General features: G+C 34.7%; 1 protein-coding gene across 7 annotated transcripts in view; it reads right to left on the minus strand.

Moving 5' to 3' along the window:
• The window catches only part of LOC111043473 (collagen alpha-1(XVIII) chain), a 206,737-nt gene that overhangs the window by 122,912 nt on the left and 60,498 nt on the right, over positions 1-23,327 (minus strand). For 2 of the 7 annotated variants that reach the window (XM_039429745.1, XM_039429744.1), the window contains exons 2-3: positions 19,641-20,114; positions 12,035-12,288 (exon numbers count right to left, since the gene is read on the minus strand). The exons of 4 other annotated variants lie outside the window; for them this stretch is intronic. In XM_039429745.1, coding sequence (XP_039285679.1) covers positions 12,035-12,288; positions 19,641-19,695 — 309 coding nt within the window. In that variant the 5' untranslated portion in view covers positions 19,696-20,114. The remainder of the gene's footprint in view (positions 1-12,034; positions 12,289-19,640; positions 20,115-23,327) is intronic. One more of the 7 variants, XM_039429746.1, reaches the window with a different exon arrangement.

The raw sequence follows: 23,327 nt of genomic DNA on the forward strand, positions 1-23,327 counted from the left end.
CCCCAGAGATGAGACTCATGCCAGTTGATAGGGCTTATGAATAGCTATCTATGGTATGAATTTGAAGAAAATCGTTGGGGCCGTTTTCGAGAAAACCGTGAAAAACGTGGTTTTTTAGTCATTATCCGCCATTTTTCTCAAGGATATTACAGAGCTCCAGAAATTTTCCCTGAAATGAGACTTATGCCAGTTGATAGGGCTTATGAATAGCTATCCATGGCATAAATTTGAAGAAAATCGTTAGAGCCATTTTCGAGAAAAGCGTGAAAAACATGGTTTTTTAGTAATTATCCGCCATTTTTTCCGCCATCTTGAATTGAATTTTATTGAATTTATTATTTTCGGGTCCTCATGGTATAAGGACCTTAAGTTTAAAATTTCAAGTCAATCGGTTAATTAGGAATGGAGTTATCGTGTTCACAGACATACACACATACACACACACACACATACACACACACACACACATACACACACACAGACCAATACCCAAAAATCATGTTTTTGGACTCAGGGGACCTTGAAACGTATAGAAAACTTGAAATTGGGGTACCTTAATTTTTTTTGGAAAGCAATACTTTCCTTACCTATGGTAGTAGGGCAAGGAAAGTAAAAAAACAACTTATACAGAAATCAAACAAACTTCAGAATTACATTCTAAATCTTAAAATGAAATACTAATCATTTATATCATTATATTCGTATCGTACAATATAAATAAGTTTAATTAAAATAAGAAAAAAATTAGAATAAGTTCAATATAAATAAGAAATAAAAAGAGTTGACTCACAGTTGGAAAGTTGGAGGAGTTAATTAAATATATATCGTTCAGGATTCACTGTCTCAATCAAGTGAGACATAATTTTGATCTAACTCAATGATGGAAACTCAACAAAGAATTATGATCCAGAATTTCACGATTCACTATTACTCAAATTTACTTGTATGTTATTTTTCAATTGATCATCAACGCTGACTGTATTGATGGTACAGTCGCCTTTCAAGGCCATTCACCGCCATCTCACATCTAACTACTCGAATACATATTATAACTAGAGTTTATAATAATTGAGATTGTACCGTTTGTTATGGTAAGAGGTAGATTTCTCAGTCTGTTAATCCCCGCACACACATCGATTTTTGTTCGTACAATACTTTGCTGTCCTTATGAATTCTATCAGATTAAAAGGAACTTGATAAACATCATCTGTTTGAAATCATCTGTTTAATCTAATAGAAATTTAATATCGGGGCACCGAGCTTCGCTCGTTATTTCTATTTTTTTGATAAACAGAACACAATAAATTCTCTAAAATGATCGTGTTTATATTTCACAGCTGGCTATACGTCATCTTATGAATTTCGGGGATGCGGTATTTTGATTTTTCACATACTCGCTTTTTTACTATCCACAGCTGTTTCAGCCAAGGATGAATTAATTATCCTTCTAATGTCGTTCAGCGAGTTTTCTCAAGGATGAGACCTAGTGCAATCGAATTTTTATATCATAAACCTACTATGTTCCAAATTTCGTGAAAATCATTAGAGCCGTTTTCGAGATCCGTTAAACATAAATAACAAGTTATAAAAATAGCCAGATATAAAAATAGCCAGATATGAAAATAACCAGATATTAAAAACCAGATATAAAAATAATCAGATATTGAAATAACCAGATATATAAAAGACAGAAATTGCTCGCTTGATATAATAGGATAAGGATGGCAAAATACTGTACGAAGAAAAATCGATGTGTATGTGCGGGGCTGTAGGTAGATGAGCAATGCAACATTCAGTTATTGTTGTCGCACAGTATAGTTTTTATCTTGGTCATTCACCAAATCAACAATCCAAAAGATTTGACTGACTTAATTGCGTCATCAGTTGGAAAATGCAGAAGCCAATATAATGGGAGCCAGGAGACAGTCGATAGCCAGGGAACAGTACTGTATGTGGAAAAAAAACATTTGAAACTTCATTCAAGTCTTTTCCAATATTCTAGACGTGAGTACAATTCCATATAAGTAGGGTACTATTTCAAAGCGCTCCACTTATGTGCAGCAAGTATTGTCTGACCAGAACATAATACGAGTTGAACAAGATTGAACACCTGGAGTAACGAGTGAGTGTGCGAATTGGTATTCGCATGGCGTACAGTTGGCGAGCGAGTTTCATGATTAGAAACTGATGCAGCTGAGCAGCAGCAGCAGCAGCAGCGCAAAGAGCCACTGTAACATTTCAAATTAAGGGCGAATGGCGCTGCGTGCTCGGGACGCAGATCGCCTAATGTTCTTCGGAAACTGTCTTACGCTTTGGACATTAGAAGATGCCTCAGAACCTGATATGCTTGCCGCCAGAGCTAGACTAGACTCAACTCAACTCGCCTTTGTAACGCTCTATTTCCGTAACATGTTCTCTTTTCGTGCTCGGAAATCTGATTTTCTTCCGATCAAATGCCATGTAATAGCATTGCATTGATATTTCCCGGACGCCTCACCAACCGACCCTCCACCCCTTGCCTAAACTTTCAGAATTTATGTCGATCTTCAATAGGTCCCAAGGGAACTTTTGAACAATGTTTTTGGAATTTGAATTGTTCATATTGTGGAAATGAGATTGATTATTTAGTTATGGCGCAGTTGAGTTAGGTCATTTTTCTAGTAATTTGAGAATGAGGTCATCTATTAAAGTGAAAAATAGAGTCGGAATAATCCTGATTGAAATAATAAAATCAATCTCGATGCATGTAGATGTAGATGAAGCCAAGTTGATTATCCGACATAGATTGGTACAACTCATCCAAGGTAAGAAGCTTGCTAAGAGTAACAATATTAAATTGATGGGCCTATATCTCATGAATACATAAGTGATTGTTATTTAATTTTCTCTCAGCTTAAACTTACTAATTTGTTAGTTAATCATCATAATGATAAGAATGAGATCAAAGAGGAAGGCTGTTCCATTAACAAAACGAAAAAATCGATCAGAATCGATTCAGTTTTCAAATACCATTGCATCATGTCTATTAAGTGTTGGAGTTGCAGTTCATTGATGAAGATTCAAATATTACATTCTTGATAATTAAGCACAAGTAATGTGTTGAAATGAAATCATTTAATATCCGGTCGACGTGAAGTGAAATGCATGATTACCTAAAAGAGGATTACGGTAAAGTTTTTTCTTCAAATAAAAATAAAATATACAATACATACATATTGTATTGTTTATTCATAATACAATATCACACATACATGCATATACATGAGAGCAGAAAAAACAATTATAAAATTTCTAGGCATTACCAGCAAAAAGAAAAATCTTTGCCCGCTGGTGAGAGTTGCTTAAGAAAATCAAAGATTTGATTCTTGCTACAAAGTTGTATGTTGCTTGAAGATAAGCTGAATTTGGGAATAGGGAATAGGGAATTACATACGATGCCCAGAGTATCATGATTATCATAAAGGGGAACAGTCCAATCACATATTAATGAATAATTATAGTAATCCCAGAATTTAAGCTAAGCTAAAATTTTATGCTAAAAAAGTGGGTCAATCATGACTAGGGACTCAGTTACCAAGTTCACATGCATTGAGATCATTGAACAGACAAAATAGCGCTGCATAGGTCAGCATGTAGAAAATGTGTATGAAGAATCACGCAGGCCATTATCAGAGCAAATAACGATGAAGATAAATTGAGGTGTATTCATGGGATCCCTTGCTTTTTGGTTGTTTTTGTGAGATGTCATTAAAACTATGACTCCAACACTGGGTATATGAGAATGTATAGCTTTTCTGTGAAGTTCAAAATTCTCATATGAAGAAAAAAACGGTTCAAAACAGCCCTAATAAACTTCCGTTCACACGAGACAGAATTATCTAAAACATAGGAGCACTGAATGACACTACCATCACATGCTGAAATAAAAATAAATTTTTGGAGTGGTGAATCCTGTTTTGTGTTGAACTCTACATAAAATATAGCTTTGATCTTGTTTTACTGGCTTAGTACATTAAAAATGGTTACATTGTTGTTCACTGTTTCTGGTATATTTGGGTACGTTGAGAAATAACATGCTCGCAGAAACCAAAATGATGTTGTGCCCTCTCGGCACTCTGATGAAATGAGTTTTAATCAATATTAAGTTTCAACTTATTCATGAACGTATATGCTGATCACATTATTCTCCATTCTTATTAGGTTTCGTATTCTCTACGTACAATGCTTTGACGGGTAATATAGAGGTGTAATTGAGTGACAGAAAGAGCGTCATGGAACAAATGAGTGAAGGGTACTTTTGAAGAGTTATGTAAACCCAATATGAGGGTACAACAAATATTACTTCTCGAAATTTGCAAGTCGTATTCCTCAAGTTGAGTCCATTCATTCGATTGAGAACTCAAACTCAAAAGCTAATTGGCAATATTCACTATTGGTGATCACCGAGCAGTGACCCTATCCCACGAGTTAGAGGGTCTCAGATTAGCTAGATTACAATTTGTACCGCATATAAAATTGGATGAACATAACATAGAAGGTTGTAAAGAAAAATTTTATTTGGCTAACCCTATTTTCTTCTTAGCTAAAAAATAAGAAATGGCACTTGTACCCATTGTATTCTACCCCCTCGTATTTAATAAGTGTTTGAGGGTAAAAGGAGCGGTTAGGGAGGTTGATTTTTTGTTCTTGAATGACAATATGTTGATATTATTAGAAATGTATTGATAATTTTGGATAATGGATACAAATAACCAAAGCTGAAGTACAGGACAAACTGAAAAACAGGATGGAATGAATGGCACCCGGTTTGGTGAGTCACATATAGAAACTCAACTTAGGGAGAAATAGCATAATTAGTTTTTTTATTTCAAGCTAAGTTCTGTACGCCATTCAGGTTCACAGGCTAGCGAATCGATGTTCATAAGCTGAAATGTAAAAAATGCATCTTTTATATATTTCTGAACTAAATATATAGTGAGTGCAAACGAGTACAACTTGTATAGATATTCTACAATCATAGGCCTACACTGGAATTGCTCCATAATCCTTTGAAAAAATATTACCACCAGCTTACACGTCTTCAACAAAGGCTTGGAAAAGCCTTTGAAAAATGCAAAGGTTCAATGAGCTATAAACATGATGTTTTGTTTTACTAAACTTGCTATCCGAAAGGGAATTTTGTAGTTGAATACTTAATGTTGGGCAAATCCCTGATAGGCAAAGCAGTAATCTGTAATTTATGTGCGAGATAACCTGGCCTCTGGTGTATTGTGCTGCAGCCAGCCAGGAGAGAGAATTAAATATCTATTTCTTGCTTAGTGAGCCCTCTAAGCCCAACTCGGCTCAAACCTATAAGCGACGGCTTCTTTAGTAGGTATCCCTATACTCCGCCTTTTCTCCCTTCCTCAATAGTGAGGTCTCTGCATGTCTGGTTACTCTAACTCCATAGATAGCCACTGTTTTGATAATACCATCATTCAACTAATGAGCTGTTGAATACCGGTACCTTCTCAACCCTCAACTATAACATCATCAATCACCATTTCTCAACCACATTGATCGATTGAAGTGGAGATCAGTGTGTTCCTATTAATTTTTTCATGTGTTTCGAAATAAAATATTATTTTATAGCTTTCCACAATTAGGTACATTCAAACTGATCATCCCCCCTCAGAAGCTCATTTTCCATAGATATGATAGGATGCAATTATTCGAGTGAATTTTCATCCATAGAAAATCAATCATTTACTCTCATATCATATTCTTCCCAATGCTCCCCCAATCAATGAATATATTCCTCTCAAGCATCATCATCGTCCTCATGGATTAGGCTTTTCAAGCCTGTTCCGGCGTCCATCTCTTCCTCGGTCTACTAATACTTTTTATTCCCATTGGCTTGTGGAGTGCGTCATTCGATGGGAAATTGTCTTGTGGCATTCTAAGTACATGATCTGATCACTTATTTCTATATGTTTTTTATCATAAATATTATATGTTTTCCTCAAGCATAGAAAGAAAACAAACTTTCTACCGTACTAAACTGATTTATCAACTACGACTTGAATAGGTTACTTTCAATGGAAATTCGTGATAATATCTCTTCTCATAATCCAATTAATAATAATTTTGGATCAGTTAATGACAATTCCAATGAGAAATATATAATTTAAATCACAAAATATGAACTACTATAAATACTTGAGCCTCAAGCGGAAGATACTATTCGTGCTTGTCGACTCCATAACTTCCATGCATAAGCTAGAATAAGTCTAGTTCTGAATTCATGTAGCTCTGTGACTATTGATAGTTCAATAAAATTTCTCTTTTTTACATTCTCCATTGTATTATTTGTACTTTCTATCACTATAATAATTCTTCACAAGAATACTTGAATTCCACTTTCAAAATAAGTGAAGGAATGAATTTACTTACACATAATAGCTTGAGATCTCTCATTGAAAATATTTTTTGGATTTATATTAAAATCAATTATTCATGAACTACTATATTGTTCACTGAAAGTATTCATTAATTCAAATGCAGCTTCAAAGTAGTTTTGAAATGTTTATTGCTTCTGACGGAACTGCTATTATTGTCTATGAATTAATAAGGAAGTTGATATCCCTGAATCTTCTATTGAACATCATAAGTGATCGATTCTGGTGTGTCTTCCAAGAACTTCCTCGGGGCTGTCCTTTGATATAACCAGGCACAGGCCTACCATCAAATAACTAGCAATCAAGGTAAGAAATCCAAGTTGGTGTTTATTCACAAGTAGTGGTAATGGCAGGAGTTTAAAATAGTTTTGCTGCAAGGGTTGAAATTGCTTCATGAGGAAACCATTACATACAGCCTCCTTCACTTAGCCCGGGGCAATCTACCAGTAGACAGCCAATGAACGAACCGAATGAAAGCCATTACTCTGTTTAGTTCCCAGTCTTCTGTATCTCTCTGCCTTCAAACTGTGCCGCTGCTTTCAGTACTACAGACCCAGCACCCAGCACCCAGCACCCAGTGTTCCCTTTCTCTCAGCACCAACCAATCCCGCAATGTAATTTCGTCAGAAGATGTGCTTCTCAGAATTGTTGTTTACTTGAGCAATCTTCTGAAACAATTACAAGAATTCCTGACCTTGTTCATTCCGCTAATTGATCGAACTTTGAATATCAATAGAGCTTGGAGATTTTGTCATGTCTTGATAGAGAAAGATGTTTATTGTGATCGTCTCTTTTTTCCCAACATAACAGCATGTTTCGCGGGTGATTTCGTTTATTATACTTGGGGTGTGTAATTTCAAAATGAGTTTTTGTGTAGCCTGTGGCATTACAAAATCTATTTTTTCATTTTTTCACAATTTAACAAAAATAGTTCTCACCTCTACAGAAGAGTGGATAATACATTGTGAATCAAGTGATGGAACAAATTATTCTAAGAGCTTGTTCATAATATTACATAATTTCCATTAACCGATGGCACAGGATCGTTAGACAATTGAATACTATTAATGTAAAAGTCAGGAGTGCACAAAACAAATGGTTACAATTATTGAAGCTATGAAGACTCTTCCGTTGATAGGATAGAAAAAAATTAATATAAAAAATATTTCATTTTTATGGCAAAATATGCTACTTTTCACACAGAGAACAACAAATAATGTTCTTATTTCGACTAGTTTCAGAATATACACCTAGAATATCATTAATATTCATGTTGGTGATGAAGACTTCAACATGCCATTCCCAGTTGGACTGACATTCTAGCACACCACATTTAATTATTGTTCAATAATATTTTATCACTGTCGAATAGTAGTTGAAATGGCTTCGAGCATAACGACAATCAGAAGAGACATTTATGACATAATTGGACCAATTAGTAATTACTGGATACTTTTCAAAGCAAAATAGAGTGGAGTGAACAGGGAATTGACGCAAATTTGAATAATGACAATATGTCAATTTATTAGAATTCAGTCTGCTATAAGAACGATGTGATGATATGAACTATAAATGTGTTGGTTGAAAAATATGAGATTCGATTGAGTGTGTTGATGTGTTCTCTAGAATATTCGATGAGTAGAATCCTGTAGTGTTCTATGGAAGTATAGAAGTGTAATTGTCTGGCTCAGTCAGGTAACATCCCAGATACGTTATAACCCAATAAATAAAGGGCTGTCATTGAGGGAGATGCTTTTTCGGGTAATTAGCCTCTACTATATATCATAATATTATTGTTTAACGGCTGCAGCGGGACATACATCATATATATTTCGGTCCAGTGAGACCGTATCATTATTCCACACACACACAATGGAGAGCACTCATGTTATATTCCTAATAAATAAAAACAAGAGCCAAATACCATTGGAATAATCAGCAACCAGTACTAACACAGCCACTGCATTAGTCATGAGAACTCAATGCTTTTCAGAATGAGTGTTCCAAAGGTTGAATCTGAAAGCATTGGTGCTTGTTTATCCTCTCTTTTTGTGTGCTCAGACCAGATCAGAATATAGCGAAATTGGTGACAGGTATCAAGTTTCAAGAACCAATGAAATGAAGTGAATTTACTTCGTATTTGTTCTATATTGGATAGTGAGTTTAATGGAAAGTATTCGAAATGCACACTCTTCATTGAAAAGAGTGTACTAGTTTGAAAAAATTGATTACTGAAACAATCAATACGGTAATACTTGCAAATCCTATTGATCAACTCCCGATTCGTGTTGGATATCATATATTTTATCCAATAATTGAGTGTATGCATCTCCACTTCATTCATCCATTGAGTGATTTAATCTCAGTGAAATCAAACTTCTACTTATTCATTTCATGAATATCACATCGCCTAAAGGGCAATGTGATAGTAAATAATACACCTTCCGAAGATAATACGTTCAAGTATGGAGAATCAATCTATCTACCTCTCAATCATTTGATGCCTCTCTATTCATTCACATCTCATTCACATATTATTGACATGTGAAAGATAGTTACTGAGAATGACAGTGAATCACATTCAGGATACAGTTACATAACTTCTTCTTCTCAGATGTCAGTGAATAACTAGACTCAATCTGATGGAGATGGAAATTAAGTATGGGATATGAAATATCTGCATGTTTATTTCAATCCAAGATCAATAATATAATAACTCATAGCCATTTTCATGGATAGTTTTGTTTGTATATGGCATAAAGACAATATAGAATAATTTGTATATCATTAGTATGATCGACATCTGTTATTATTAAAAAAGATTCCGATAGATTTTTCGACGGTGGAATGCAAACTTCTCGTCGAATATAATAATATATATTAAAATAATTTATTATCTCAAATCTGTAGAATGCTGTAATCAAGATCCCTCTCGAGAATCGCAACAGCTCTCTGCGTCTGTTGATTTATTTTAATCACTATATAATACAGTAACTGAGGATAAGTACCAACTTTTGTTGAAATGTATACCTGGGGAAAGGGTATGGATGCTGACGCTAGATACCCTAATATTTTTTGAGGGGGAGGGGGACTCACAAATTAAATTGTTTGATGAAATTACGAAATTGGGTTTCAGAAACTGAAGACCATAGTTTTGTTTTTGAGGGGTTTGGTTTTGGTTTTACTCATTTACCCATGAGTATACTGTTTGGAATACAGTATTTAGAGCACGCGAAGTAAGAATATATTCATGTAAACAAAGTCGGAAACCGGGGCGAATGTTCCAAAAGTAAATGTGGCTGAGTGATAACAATTCAAAATGCGCTCATTTGATCCGTAGATCTATAATTTGAGTTAACGAGGCATACCGGATTAATTCATAAACGCATATTTGGAGCCGGCCGCAGCATAGAGCTTAGTGTATTGCCGAAATTGCCTAGATGTATCCGGACCCAATGTGTTTCCAGAGCTTGAGCATGATGAAAGCATGGAATATGATGCCGGAAGCTAATAACTCACAGACAATAATTTATCTCAAAGTCGTGTACAGCTATTTCGACTAATTTTGACCTCTGAAGAATTATGCATACTTCACTCATCCTAGCATTTACAGCAATGATGATTACAATTCTACATTGGTACATATATTGGTACTTTAATATTCCCCAGAGCAGTGGAAAAAACTGGCACAGCTTAGTATGTACTAGATAATAAGGGCTAATATAGCACGATGAAAATTTCTTGCTGAGAAAGAGCAGAGGTGAATATTTTTAATTGGAGCTAATTAGTTATACTTCTCTCCACAGTTTGGTGAGTTCTGTTTGTAAACTCTACAAAATTTCAGATACAGAATACACATATTGAACAGATTTGTCTATTTACACCTTGACTAGGAACGCCAAGTAGAATGGGGAAACGTTTCCTCGAGCGTTTTGTGAAGAATGAATCTTGCCATACATTTGAAATAGTATTTTTTAAAAATAATCCTGACAAAGATCAACAAACAGGAAACAAAAGTTTTGAAGAGATTTCAAGGTGCTTAGAGAAGATCAAGAAGAAGGATATCAATCAGTTTCGTTCACTTTGAATCAAACAACTAAGTTAGCCCTCCTAGCGATTCCCAGTTTACTAAAATCCAGTCCCTATGAACTGGATTTACCCAATAGGCTCGCCACTATGGGCGCAAGCTCTAAGGGGGCGCACAACTAAAGAGAGGAAAAACCTGCTGGAAATAAAAATGAGAAGACATAACCATAGAGAAACGATAGCATAAGTATTTTACGCTATTGTTTCTCTATGACATAACTCAACATTGACCGGAGAAATTTATTTGAATTGACTGAAGAAATCTGGATGATAAGTCTTCATTATTTACAATCAATGACGATCAAAATAATTTTGGGTTAAACTCTCAAAAATAGTCTGCCAGTTAGTACCAATTTAGTGATTACTTGCAAAATACCTAGTTTCAGGCCTACTCAGAAACAGACTAACAGTTTAAAGATAAATTGGTGGAAAGAAACTCTCTGAACTCTCAGCCCCGCCTTCCAGCTTCACTACTAATAGGAAGCAAGTAGCTTGAGAACGTCACATGCTAGTCGTTGTTCAATGAGACTGCTCATTGGAATGGGGCGTGGCTTACATTAGCGTAGCTACTCCCATATTTTTTGTGTCTTGCCTTTTGGCGTTTCTCCGCTAGATACAGTTTTCACCAAGATTCTCAAATTGAACAATCATGTACTATTTCAAGAAAATTACAAACATTATAAATAAGTTGCATCGTGATAAATGGTGTTCAAGCAATTGACATAATAGGCCTGGTATAGACTAAAGATCTTTGAAACAGGGGATACCTTTTATTAACGTTCAAATTTCACTCTAAATTTGTTGTTTTTAGGTCATAACTGTTACTGCTAGGGCATTGAACATAGCTAGCATTATAATATAGCCTATACTATGGAAAAATAAATTTTTGCGCTGAAACGAGGTGATAATGTTCTTCTAACCTCTGACATGAACAATATTCAACAATGTCTTGCAGATTGAATAATTCATCCAATCAAGAACACGTATTGCCTTAATTAGAAACGTCATGCATTTTCCTATTTCTTCCATATTGAAAAATCATTGAGCAACTTCAATAGCATTCAATATTACATGGGACTATCCAAGAAGGTTGACATCCAGGAAAAGGAATTAGAACGGTTTTAAAGAAGTGAATCTTTCTATTGGAGTCTGCGAATAACATTTCCAAGAATAATGCTCTGGATTGATGATATAGCAGAGCTGAACACTGGTACAAGCAGCTACAGATATATTACAATAATTGAAGGAAGAGTAATGGAAGCAAGCAATCAAAAGGCATATCAGTGTCTTCAGGCCTGGTTTTAAGGACAAATTTTATTTAATATGATGGAGTATCAGAACTCTATTTAATGCATCTAATTTACTAATCATTGGATTCAATCAGTGTCCCAGAAACCAGGCCTGAGTGTTTAACCATCAGTGTTAGTGTCGAGGCCAAACCTCAAGCTCTACTACTTGATTTAAAGAAACTTCAAAAATAACAATACATTTGAACAAAATCCTCACTTTACCTTATGATGATTATGCAGCTTGCTCCGTGGAGGATGGTGCTGATTGTTGATCTGCAGATTGCGGTGATTTTGTCGGTGATGGTGTGATGATTGCAAGTCTCCAGCGTCGTTGGGAAGTAGGCCTATGCTATTACCACTACTTTTGTACTTGGACGGAGCACTGTCTGATATCATTTGAGCGTCGCGACCTGCCTCTTCACTGCTGAACCAACCCCGCGTGCTACCCACCATTAGAGAGAACATCGCGCCGATTCCTGTCGAGCATGTAATGCCAGTACAATCAATGCTTGTCTCAATCATCTGCTGCTCTCTTTCCCAAGAAATCTTCAGCCTTTTTTTCTATATTTATAAAATCATCGCCCACTTTTCCAGCTATTTTCAAGATAGCTTAGACATTCGTCCTTGACATCTAAGGATTATGAAGGACTGTTTCATTTGAAAAATGAAATCAAATTTCCACTTTGTTCTATTAAAAGGTTTCCGCATCAATGGATTGTACTATTTCGGGAGTCTTCTCCCGAAGACATTTAATTGTGTGAAGCTTTGAATTATTAAACACATTATTCATTTCATTTGATAGATGCTCCCTATGTTCAATAGCATTTAAAAAAGGTTTCACAGAAACTGTGTGATAATAATCAAACCTCTATCAGGCTGATAAAGCTATTAAATCTGGAGAGATATCTTTGAATAAATTTTTCATTCCGCAATGAGAGAATCAATGAGTGATCACTTCCTTCTCGTCATCAAAGAATACAAAATTAAAACATGACTATTGACTATTGAAACACCGTCTGCAGTCTGTTGTGACAAAGCCGTATTTTCTTGAAGGAAATACTGTATTGTGATTTCTGGAGAAAGATGCAGTTTCTATAATTCACATAAAGATTGTATTTCATGAATAATAGCTGGATAATTCACTATCCAATTAATCTAGCCTCTTCATCAATACTAATGAATGTTTCATTCTTAATCTTTTTTTATACCATTAAGTTCTTATTGGCATTGCCTTTCATTGAATATTCCATGAGAGCTTGAATTTTATAGATTCGGTTTTTCTGAATTGATAGACGTAGTACAGAGATAGTGAACAATAATTATTCTTAGTATAGCTTCGACGTTTAAGAAATATCGATAGAATTTCTCAATGTACCTAGAATAATCTACTTATTTCCCATGAATAGAATAAGCTTTTGAAATATCCAATTGGTAAAAATATTTCTCTACCATGTGATTCAATTGTCTTCAGGCCTGGTTTCCACCATATTGGAGAAATCTCCCCACAGATTATCAAACATTTTTCAGAGAGATACTGACACATCCACGTTTCTGTAATCCTGAATGGATCAAATAGGTCAATACAAAACAATTTCTGATCCATCTACCAAGTTTAACTTCTCCTGAACCCTTTTATTTTGAAAATTCACTTCACTTTGCAAACAGCAATCGAGTAAGTAATTGTGAATAATTCATTTTGAGTGACCCCTTTAAATTTTGGTTGGAGTCGAACCCAGGTGCAACGATATAATGAGGATTAGAAGCAAGAAAATAAGTTCAGCAATAGCAATGGTGGATGGACAAGAAAATGAGGATCATTCCATCACTTGTACTCATATTTTTTTGACAAAAATATATACAAATCCTCCCCAACTAAACTTGTGAGAGAGTGAGTGTTGCAACAATGATGAAGAACTCTCTACTGCACGTACAATACAGGATATGAAAAGAGCAAGAAACCGCATTATTAGTTTCAATAAAGCACATGACTGTGAGAGTACTTGCATGTACCAACTGCTTTACAACAGAGAACTTAAATTGTGTTATTTTCTCTGAAGCAGCATCTGTTGTCTCAGTACAAAGAAACTTTAGACGCGATATAATTGTTTAGATCCTTTTGAAGCGGATTGCTCAGCTAGTACAATAATTTCAAGAAACTTTACAGTGGCTAATGGGTTGCGGGGGACAAAATACTGAGCACTAATAGAAACGCATCCCATTGTTCTGTACCCACTGCTATTGTGAAAACGAATGCTCGTATGCAATGAATGCATAGTCTCAATGTTCCTTCATTTTCAAAAGTGAACCTTAAAGAGTGTGGGTGAGTAACAAATAAAATCTATTCAGTTGCTCAACAGAGCCACTAATTAGCATATAACATAACATATTTGTTGAGAATTTTTTTCCAAAATATTGTGTTACGTCTTCATTCTTCTCATTCATATTCCTCGGATAAGTTCATTAAATTGAGAGCAACAAATTGACAACAATATTGCAAATTATAAAAATGAAGATAATAAATAAATACAATTACACGTTGTACCAAGAAATCACAATAACTCATCTACATCAATAGAAGGATAAATAATTTCAAGTACCCCGAGGACTAAAAGTCCTGTTTGGGGCACCATCATATTTTTAATTAAGAAAAAAATAAACAATGAACGACAAATCATCAACATTATTCAAGAGCATTAGACTACATTTTCCTAATGCAAATGATTCACATTGATATTTACAAGAATGCAGGAGATTGAGAATGGTCCATTATACTTAGAAAATTTTGAGAAAGTTCAGGAGACATATTTTTTAAATAAGTGTTATTATTTTTCAAGTGGGGGGTGAATTTGGATGAAAATTAATTTATTAAAGACGGTACACAATGAATTATTTCGGCCCTAACTTCTATGAGAAAGAAAGTTCTTAGGAATTACTCATTTATGGAGGTACTGACTGTCTGATTGCCTCAGTGAAGCCACTTATCTTACTGGGGAACAAGGATAAAGATACCAGAACGCTAAAGACAACTTTACAACAACGCTGCGTTCAAGCTTCATTCAATGGATTTCCATGCCAAGACTAGTTTGTTCCAAACAAAAAACGTTCCTCAGCAGATTTTTCCAAGGGAGAGTGGATTAATTATGCAGAGATAATTTCATTTGGACCATTCCGAGTCAGCTCGGCGGAAAAACACGGAAGTTTGTGATAAAAAAGCGTTCTCCAAGATACAGCGAGTCTTTTGAGAAGTTCTCACTACGGGACAGCTTGGAACGAAGTCAGGTTCAAGATAATATCCTTATCAAAGTGGGTAGAGTGAAACTTATGGAGTCTTTCTGAAAGTTGCCAAATGATGAATGGAAAACTTGCAGACTCCTGATCTATTGCAGGGACTATATCCAGTTTCTCTTTCATTTCCCGCTTTTCAATTAGCAGGTTTTATTTCAACTTGAATGAGGCTTTTAAATTATTATTCTGATCTCAATCTCCACAAACAGGAGATTGCAATCAATTCGGGTAAAATATCCTATTCAAATAAACTTCATAGGATTTTCAAATTTATCAATCATCCATAGCGTTTCAAGAGATTATAAAGACACTCAATATGATGACTGTAAACATTCGGAAGTCAGTTGAATAAAAGATTAATGGAATCATGATAAAATGATATTTAAAAAGTACACATAATTCTCATTTCTGTCCGATTTGATGGAGTGTCATCGACGCGTGTTTACTGTCAGGCAAATGCATTCCTTATTACTTCAATGGAATGGAATGTGGGACACGCACGTGTGGGCGTTGATGCTGAGATATCGAGGTATGTTTACAATTGAAAAACTAATGAATGTTACTGTGAGTCAAATTAATATTACGAAACATTTCATCCTCAGACTCTGCTTGATATTTGAACCATCCATGAAATCTTCTTATTCCAACATGGTAATTCATGGAGAATACTTTGAAGCTAAGTTTACAAGCGTTTTTCGAATTGAATCAGGAAAGCAATAATATTCTAATTGGGATTTCAGAGACAGAAATGAAATAAAAAAAGCAATGGAATTTCAGAGACAGAAATTCGGGTTTTCTTCACAATCCAAAATGATTTAATTTGAAAATAGAGGTGTAAGAGACTTTATATTAATTTCCATCATTCTCTGTGAATGGCAATTTTCGCTTTCAAGTTATTGTGAAGAAAATATAAAATTAACATTTTTCTTATCATTCTTTTTCTGATCAATTTTTCATCGTATTTCTATTTACTGAGAAATAAACTGGTTTCATTTTTTCATTTCTTTCGTAGTTTTTATACTGTTCTTGGAAGTGACGTTTCAGAACGTCTTCAAAGTTTATTGGAACTAACTCGTTTGAACTATATTTCCATCCATATCTGTATTTTATGAAGAATACATTTTTTATCACTTTTTTAGTGATGTTTTAGAAGTTCTTCAAAGTTTTTTTGGCACTAATTCTCATTTTAAAATTCGTGGGTGCAAATTATTGGAATGGTCAGGAGATACAAGTAGTGTTGAACGTTGGCATTTAATAATGGAACTGTCACTGAAGAAAAATATAGTGGACAAGGAATTTCACTCTATTGCAGAATTGAGTAGCATTGACCGGTTGGAGCCAAATAAGCTGCCAAATGTTAGTGACAGTTCACAAGGGTCGGATAGGGAGAATAGGGAGGCTGCGAGTTTTGCAGGCCCAGGTATGGCAAGGGACTCTGCAATAAAGTCACCGGAAATAAATGGTATGGCTGCGTGCTCGAGAATGGAACAGTTGCGCAAGTTATAACCCACTTGAAGCTATTTTATTTTTGCAATAAAACAGGACACGGCAATAGTATATGTGTGGACTCAATATGTATATGAATGCTCGCATATATATGGGAGTTCACCTACTCTATCAAACCCATTGTAGTTTGCAGTTTTTCTTTGTACCTGTGATTTAGCTTCTCGCTTTATTCCTAATTCACACAGCACGACTCCTCCTCCCCCTCCCCCACTGAAGCATCGTTTGTCTACACAAACAATGTTTATAGTGTTTTTGTACGACTTCCGTGCTGCATTGTGTTAATGTACCAGCGCTGTATAATGCTGCTGACACATGAATTTTAATATTATACACCTCAATTCAAACATCCCCATATAATGCAGCAGAATAATAGTCTGGCCGTCTAGCGTTCCCCTTCCATTTATATTTGAGAGGAACACATTTTCAGACTGCGCTTAATCCTAATTGAAATTCCGTGACGATTCCGTTTCGCAAGCTTCTTACAAATTGAGCGCACTTGCCATAAAACGCTGCACAACTCGATAAACTTGATGGAAAACTTCATGTTTCATCATATTAATTTTTGCTAGCTGACAGCAAAGTTTCATCTAGGAAATTGAGTCGAATCATCACAATTTATTCTCCTGAGGCTGAATCAGAGAGAACAGCAATGAAAAGTGCATCCACTCGATGCCAGTTAAGAGGCAAGGAGATTGATACAGAAGAGATGGGGGATGCATTTTTACATTATTCGTCTGTGATCTGAGCTACTTGCTCTGAATTAGAAGTTTTGTGCGATCATTCACGTAGAGTTGCACAAGTAACATATACTTGCCTTATTCCCACTGACCATGTGTGAACAAGGCCTGATACTACATCCAAGAAGCTTGATCTTTTTTATCCCTGTATGAATAACAGAATCTACTGAGATACTTTGAACTGAGTCAATTAGAAAGGCGATTACAGAGAAATGAGGGGTCATGAAGTAGTAATGAAATATCCAGATGTTTAAATAGAATTCGCTCGTAATTGTTATGAGAAAAATGTATGAAGAGAACAGTTAATACGCTTGAATATTCATTGTGAAGCCCATTGGGAATAAACAATATGAATTTGATTATCAGGCACTCCTCTAGCCCTTCATGAGGACGTAAGAGTTACTGTGGAATAATCAGGCACAATGAGAGGCAGTAAAGTTTCAAAAGTCCTACAATGGAATTCCTCTGGTTTAAAAAAATAATCATTCTGTTTCCGAGCTTAAATCGTATAAGTGGGTGAAGTGTCAGGAACAAAAGCAATGCTTCTCCAGAAATACGTTCTATTGGACGAAAATTCAGCGATAAGTATCCTAAAATCTAGAAAAATTCATAAAAACACACTTGAAATAATAAAAACGTTGGAACGCTCATCTTTGGTATTCTGTTTATATTCAGCTCAATTCAACTGGAATAACTGGGAAGCTGCGCTTTTTTGCTACGGTTCCAATTGGGAACGCTTTTGAAACTGTTCTCACCAACCATTACTTGAAATGTATTTCAAGTATTCCAAAGAATACAGTTCAAAAATAGATAAATACTTTAATTCAAGCTCACATAGAAATTCAATGAACTACTTACACTGAATGAAATGGATGAAATCTTTCTAAATAGAGATATGGAAGATAAACTCCTATATGTACTTCACTTGGAACAGTCGGACCTCAATTCTAGAGATTTGAGAATAACGAAATACAAATAGATGGAATTTAAGCGTTGAATTTAACATGATGTTGACGAGAGATTCAAAGAGTGATCTATGGAGAATGAGAAGAGAATGTAGAGTGGACAATGTAGATAGAAGCATGACACTCTAGTTACACACTATAGATTGTCTATGATAGAAGTCAAATTCGATAAAAATATTCTTCACCACAGATTTCTGGGAAATCAAACGTTGGCTGCGCAGCCAAATCAGGAGACTTGGAGAAATGCAATCTTCATTCACCATCTTTCTTCCATTATCACTATCACAGATCTACTTCCTCTTAATATAACTTTTCATCTCTCCCATATTCTCGGACAAATTTCTAGGAAATGAGGAGGTCAGATGTGAATTCAGAAATTTTTGAATAGTTACTCCTCTGCGAAGACTTGCAAGCCTGTTATGATTTATAGAACAGTGTGTTGTTTAATCAAATTATGAAAATGTATGCATTTATACAAAATACTTATAAGGAACTATTAATTTGGACTGAAAATTTCAATTTAGAGTTGATTGAGTTATTTTTGAGGTCCGACTGCCAATTAGTAATGCAATCTTCTAAACTTTTATGCTTATTTCTACCATAAAAATAGTAAAGAATTTGATGGTTCAACAATTTTTTGATATTAATAACATAACTATATAATTAGGAAGTTATTATTGAGTAGTAGTACTACATATTCTGTATTGAAGGATATGAATACCTAGTAGGGTATCAATTAGTTTAGCTAGTAGAGTTTTATCAATTTTAATACTTTTTTAAACTCAATCAGAATGTGGAACCTTATAGTGAGAATCGCGTTATAATGTCAGTGGAATAGGACCCTACTGTTGCCAATTATCCTTCCACAGCCTTCAGCTTTCTTCTATGATATTTTAGTTAATCTGATCTGATCAACTAATACTGTTGATTGATGTTAAAAATGATCTGTTCTATTCAAGATATATTCTATTTGTGAAGAATTTATATTTTTGATGATTTGTTGATATATTTCCATAATTGAGATTAAGTATTCCATTAGTTGATCATATTTCTACAAGTATTGAATTATAAAATAGGCACCTGCTGGGAAACATCCTAAGGTTTAGCAGGACCATATTCTAATCTATTTTCGAAAAATTATATGATTGATTGATGAGTCTACAATCAATTTGACAACAGTGCGGGGCTGGAAAGGATAGAGGATAAAGGATAAAGGATAGATATCTGCTTGGTTCAATGTCAGAGAGGTCTAGTGTCAAATCAATGTTGATCAGATGCTGACTTTATAACCTGAATCTCACTGAAGGTACCCCTACTTTAGAGTGATGATGGTACCTGTAACAATGAGAGCGGCGATCACTTTTGACCTAGCCGAAACCACAATCGCCATTCCGTTCAATGTCAACACTTTCGGAATGACAATTGAATTTTCTCTGCTATGTTCTCCATCTGTCCCAATGTTCAATCAGAAATAACTATTCTACGACGATCTCATATGTGATAGAGCTGCTGCTTCCTATGCAGCGACGCATACAAGACACAAAATCTAGCACTTCACATTGTAACTTATCATATTAGATCAATATGTGCGTGTTGTTGCAGACCAGACACTGTACTGCAATAAACAAACTACACGAATATTGCATTAACTTTTCACATGGGGATCAGTTCATTTCAAAATCGTACAATGCAGCTTGATAGAATATGCACTTCGGATTGTATGTATGAAACTTCAAAAGCGGATTAGTTTGTTGGAGATCCGAAATTGGACTAGTAACGGATTGGTATGAAACTTTCCATTCCTGCCAGCTAAAATAATAAAAAAGAACAATCAGACTGATGGAATAGTTCAGTATCACTGATCCAAACATATTGTGCAGCACATGATAAATCATATCATGACATGCTTCAGTTATTCCCATCCATACTTGTTTGTAAATGTGATGTGCATCTACCTCTTCAAATATTAAAGTATCTTTGAAACTCGGGTTGTTCATTCATGATTACAACTCAAATCATCCGTTCTGAATCAAACCACTTCAAACCTGTTTTAAAAATCTGTAATAAAGTATAACCAGCCAAATATAAGGTGTAACTAAAATTAATAAGGGTGAAACCAAATTAAATTACGGTAAATTTTTGTGTTGCGTAGGTGATGGATATCCATCTAATATAGTGGTAGATATCCACATTGAATGGGAATGACTTTTCAAAACCATTAGTTTATCAATTTCAGACACTGGTCTCGGTTGTCCAGCGTAAACATTGAGCAACAGCAAATGGCGGGTGCCCTATTAGCCCTATTTAGCCATTAGCTGTTGACCAATGGAGGTTGAGCTCTACTGTGATTGGCCTTGGTTACTAAGGTGGTTTTCATTCAATTAAATAACGGCGGAAAAATTGATGTAGTGGAAGTATTATGAGGATAGCTTAGAGCAGTTGAAACTTTCGGAAGCAAAATCGAAGTTTTACAGGCTGAAAGGTCAAAATCTAAGTTTGTTTAATATGGGCTAATACAGGTTAATAGTAGACTACCTCCATTCATTCTGTCATTATAATACTGTTAATTGATAAACTCCAATTGTAACTTTCTGTAATGTAATTAATAATTAATTAGTCATAACTATGGTTTCTGCTTGAGCTTGTCCTCGAAATGTGGACACTTTTTGAGAGATAAGTGATGATGCAGGCTCAAAGCGCGGACTATATAGGAGCTTTGGTCACAGTCACAGTGGAGCGAAAGAGCATAATGAATGCAGTCACTTGTCAGCTCATTAGATGCACTATATGAGTGGAGTGAGTGCTTTTGCAATTATTCTCTTGTAATGTGTGAATTTGCAAATGTTGAGGGGTGTGTTGATGTGAATTTCATTCAATCATGACACTGAAGCTGAATCATTTGACGAACATGACTTGAATGATAAGTAGGTTTGGAATTGCTAAATAATTCATAGTTTCCTATTATTTGGTTTAGTTGGAGGTTTGATCCACGGTATTTAGATAAAAATATTCTTCTATATACCGTGGTTTGATATATGCCATTCACGTGACAGTTGTAGCTATCAATATAGGCAATAATCTTTTCATCACATCGTTCACTGGTAGGTGAACGAAATCAGAAATTTTATTCATCATTTGAAAGCAAGTTTTAGTGGAATTTCATGAATACCAAGTTGATTCCACATCACATTTTGATCAATTCTAACATGATTTTCCAAGTTTGGATTAGTGATACTGATGATGAATTAATTTTCCTTTATTTTATACAATTTATTCAAATATCTAATACATTTTAATTCACTTCAAGATACAAGTTAATGGAAAATCTAAAATCATCAAACAATAAAGGTGACTTTCCTGACAATAAATATAATTATTTTCACCTATTCAATAAATATAATAGTAATACGCCACATTTGCAAAGAATGTAACCATGCATAATCACCAACAGGATCACTCACAAAGTTGTATGTTTGGATAGTGAACAACAATATTATTGTATTTTAAATATCAATTTTCATGAAACACCCTTTTCGGATGGAATTTATGGAAAGGTGTCAATATTATTCCATGGTTTAGAATGTCTGAATTGATAATCACCGAATTAATAAATAATTGATTTTACATCGATGTCATGAATATTATAGGTATTTAATAATATTTTTGAGAGATCAATAGAATTTTATAGTTCATGGAGTTTAAGTTCATGAATATCCTTGATAGATTAAATCAATTTAAAGAACTAAAAATTGACATGAGAGCAGCTTTTACCGGGAAAATTTGTGAAGCGTGATAGTGCATGGATGGAGGAGTATGTGTCACAATTCAACAGCAATGCGTTTTTAGCAGCAATTTTTTACTTGGTTTCACAGATAAATTTCAAAAACTAGAGTGCATACAGATAGGTTTTTCTGAAACGACTCCACCATCGGGAAAAGCCTCTGCTGACGCGCAGAGTTTCACGGAATTGCTCCAACTATTTTTGATATTCTGAGCACGTTTAATGCGTTTTATACGATAGAATTAGAGTCCTTTTTACGAGTTACTACGAATATTATTATGCTTGTAAGCTATTATGATCATGGTGGGAGTAAAAGTATGGTCGCTCTCCTAAATTGAATGTACAAGAAAATCAACTGCCAGACAATGGATTATGCTAAATTCTCACCAACTCATTATTAATCATACAGTAAGCTCTCATGAGAGTTGTATCCTTACTAAGTTTCTCAGACATTTCGTAGACATTGAATTTTCAAATCTGTAGCGAAATGAGGAGGAAAAAATTGAGGGATATCATTACCTAATCAACAAGAAATAATAACAAAATAATCAAGTTAATATTTTAACTAGGAACGGGTAATCGCTTGGAACTCTAGAATGAAAATACTAATACAGTATTTTTAATCCATCTTAAGCCCAAACAATGCTTTCATCCTACTACCCTTGTCACTTGCTATTTTTATTCCTCATCCTCCTTTGTCGAGATGAGCTGTCATATTCTGAATATAATAACGTGGAAAAGGTATAGCAAGAGATTATGTTTTGTTGAAAAGTCTCTACCTAATTTTCAATTCATAAAATTTGACCTTTCTGGAACGAAATATTACTTTGCAGATTCCATGGTTCTAGTCAAAAAAATATTACCCATTGGTAATAAAAGACCTCTCAGTAACTGAGTTGTCTAATTGATGATGATACTACAATATAAAACAGGAATTCCTGATAACATTCCTCAATAATTTATCAATACACCCTGTGGAACGGAACAAATTTAGCTAAGTTGGAACTAAGATACGTATCAAAAGGATACAAATGTGGTATTATTCATATTCCATTTAATAAATAATGGAATAAATTATAGATTAGATTAGTTTATCAAAACTTATCTATTTCGGGAAAGTTAGAGCATGGAAACTCCCACCATTCTGTTATCCCTATTACCAATATGTATTGTACATGATTCATGAATAAACTTTGATTTGACTACATGGCAATTTTTCTATCGTATCTTCAAATGACTTC

The sequence above is a fragment of the Nilaparvata lugens genome, chromosome 5, assembly GCF_014356525.2.
Source record: "Nilaparvata lugens isolate BPH chromosome 5, ASM1435652v1, whole genome shotgun sequence".
NCBI classification, from domain to species: Eukaryota; Metazoa; Arthropoda; class Insecta; order Hemiptera; family Delphacidae; genus Nilaparvata; species Nilaparvata lugens.